Source organism: Eimeria tenella, genomic scaffold (assembly GCF_000499545.2).
Source record: "Eimeria tenella Houghton genomic scaffold, Eth_scaff2154, whole genome shotgun sequence".
Classification (NCBI taxonomy): domain Eukaryota; phylum Apicomplexa; class Conoidasida; order Eucoccidiorida; family Eimeriidae; genus Eimeria; species Eimeria tenella.
Window position 1 is genome coordinate 349 of NW_013542005.1, and position 696 is coordinate 1,044.

Here is a 696-nt window from a genome sequence, read left to right on the forward strand (position 1 = left end):
CAGCAGATGAAGCAGCAGCAAATAGAATAGATTTTGTCAGAGCAGCTGATACAGCAGCAGCAGCAGCAGCGGCAGACGCAGACGCGCAAAAGCCAATTATGAAGGAGTTATACGCATCAGCAGCAGCAGCAGCAGATGCAGCAACAGCAGGTATAGCAGCAGATGCGGCAGGAGAAGCAGCAGATGCAGCGGCCGGAGCAGCAGATGCTGCAGCAGCAGCAGCAGATGCAGCAGCAGATGCAGCAGCAGCAGCAGACGCCTCAACAGAGACTTCAGCAGCAGCAACAGACACGTCTTCCCTGGGAGCAGCAGCAGCCGATGTAGCAGCAGCAGATTTAGCAGCAGCAGCGGAAGTGGCAACAGCCGAACTAGCAGAAGCAGCAGGCGACCCAGCAGACGCAGCAGCAGACGCAGCAGCAGCAGCAGCAGAAGCAGCGTGCGATGCATGCAACTTTTGTGCAGACTTCTGCAGCAACAGCTGGTGCCTGCGCTGTCTCCCGCTGCGGCAGCAAACTCGAGAGCGGCTGTGGGGCCCCTGCTGCTGCAGCTGCTGCAGCTGCTGCTTCTGCAACACAGCAGCAGCAGCGGAAGCAGCAGCAGCAGCAGAGGCGGGCTTTGCTGCGGAGCCAAACTCCTCGTCCATTGACAGCTACAATGCTGCAGTGGCTGCTGCTGCTGCTCTTGCTGCTGACCGCC

General features: G+C 59.3%; 1 protein-coding gene across 1 annotated transcript in view; it reads left to right on the forward strand.

The window, feature by feature from the left end:
- The window catches only part of ETH_00037610 (uncharacterized protein), a gene marked incomplete at both ends in the record, with an annotated part of 948 nt that overhangs the window by 199 nt on the left and 53 nt on the right, over positions 1 to 696 (forward strand). The window contains one exon of the mRNA XM_013374586.1: positions 1 to 695. Coding sequence (XP_013230040.1) covers positions 1 to 695 — 695 coding nt within the window. The remainder of the gene's footprint in view (position 696) is intronic.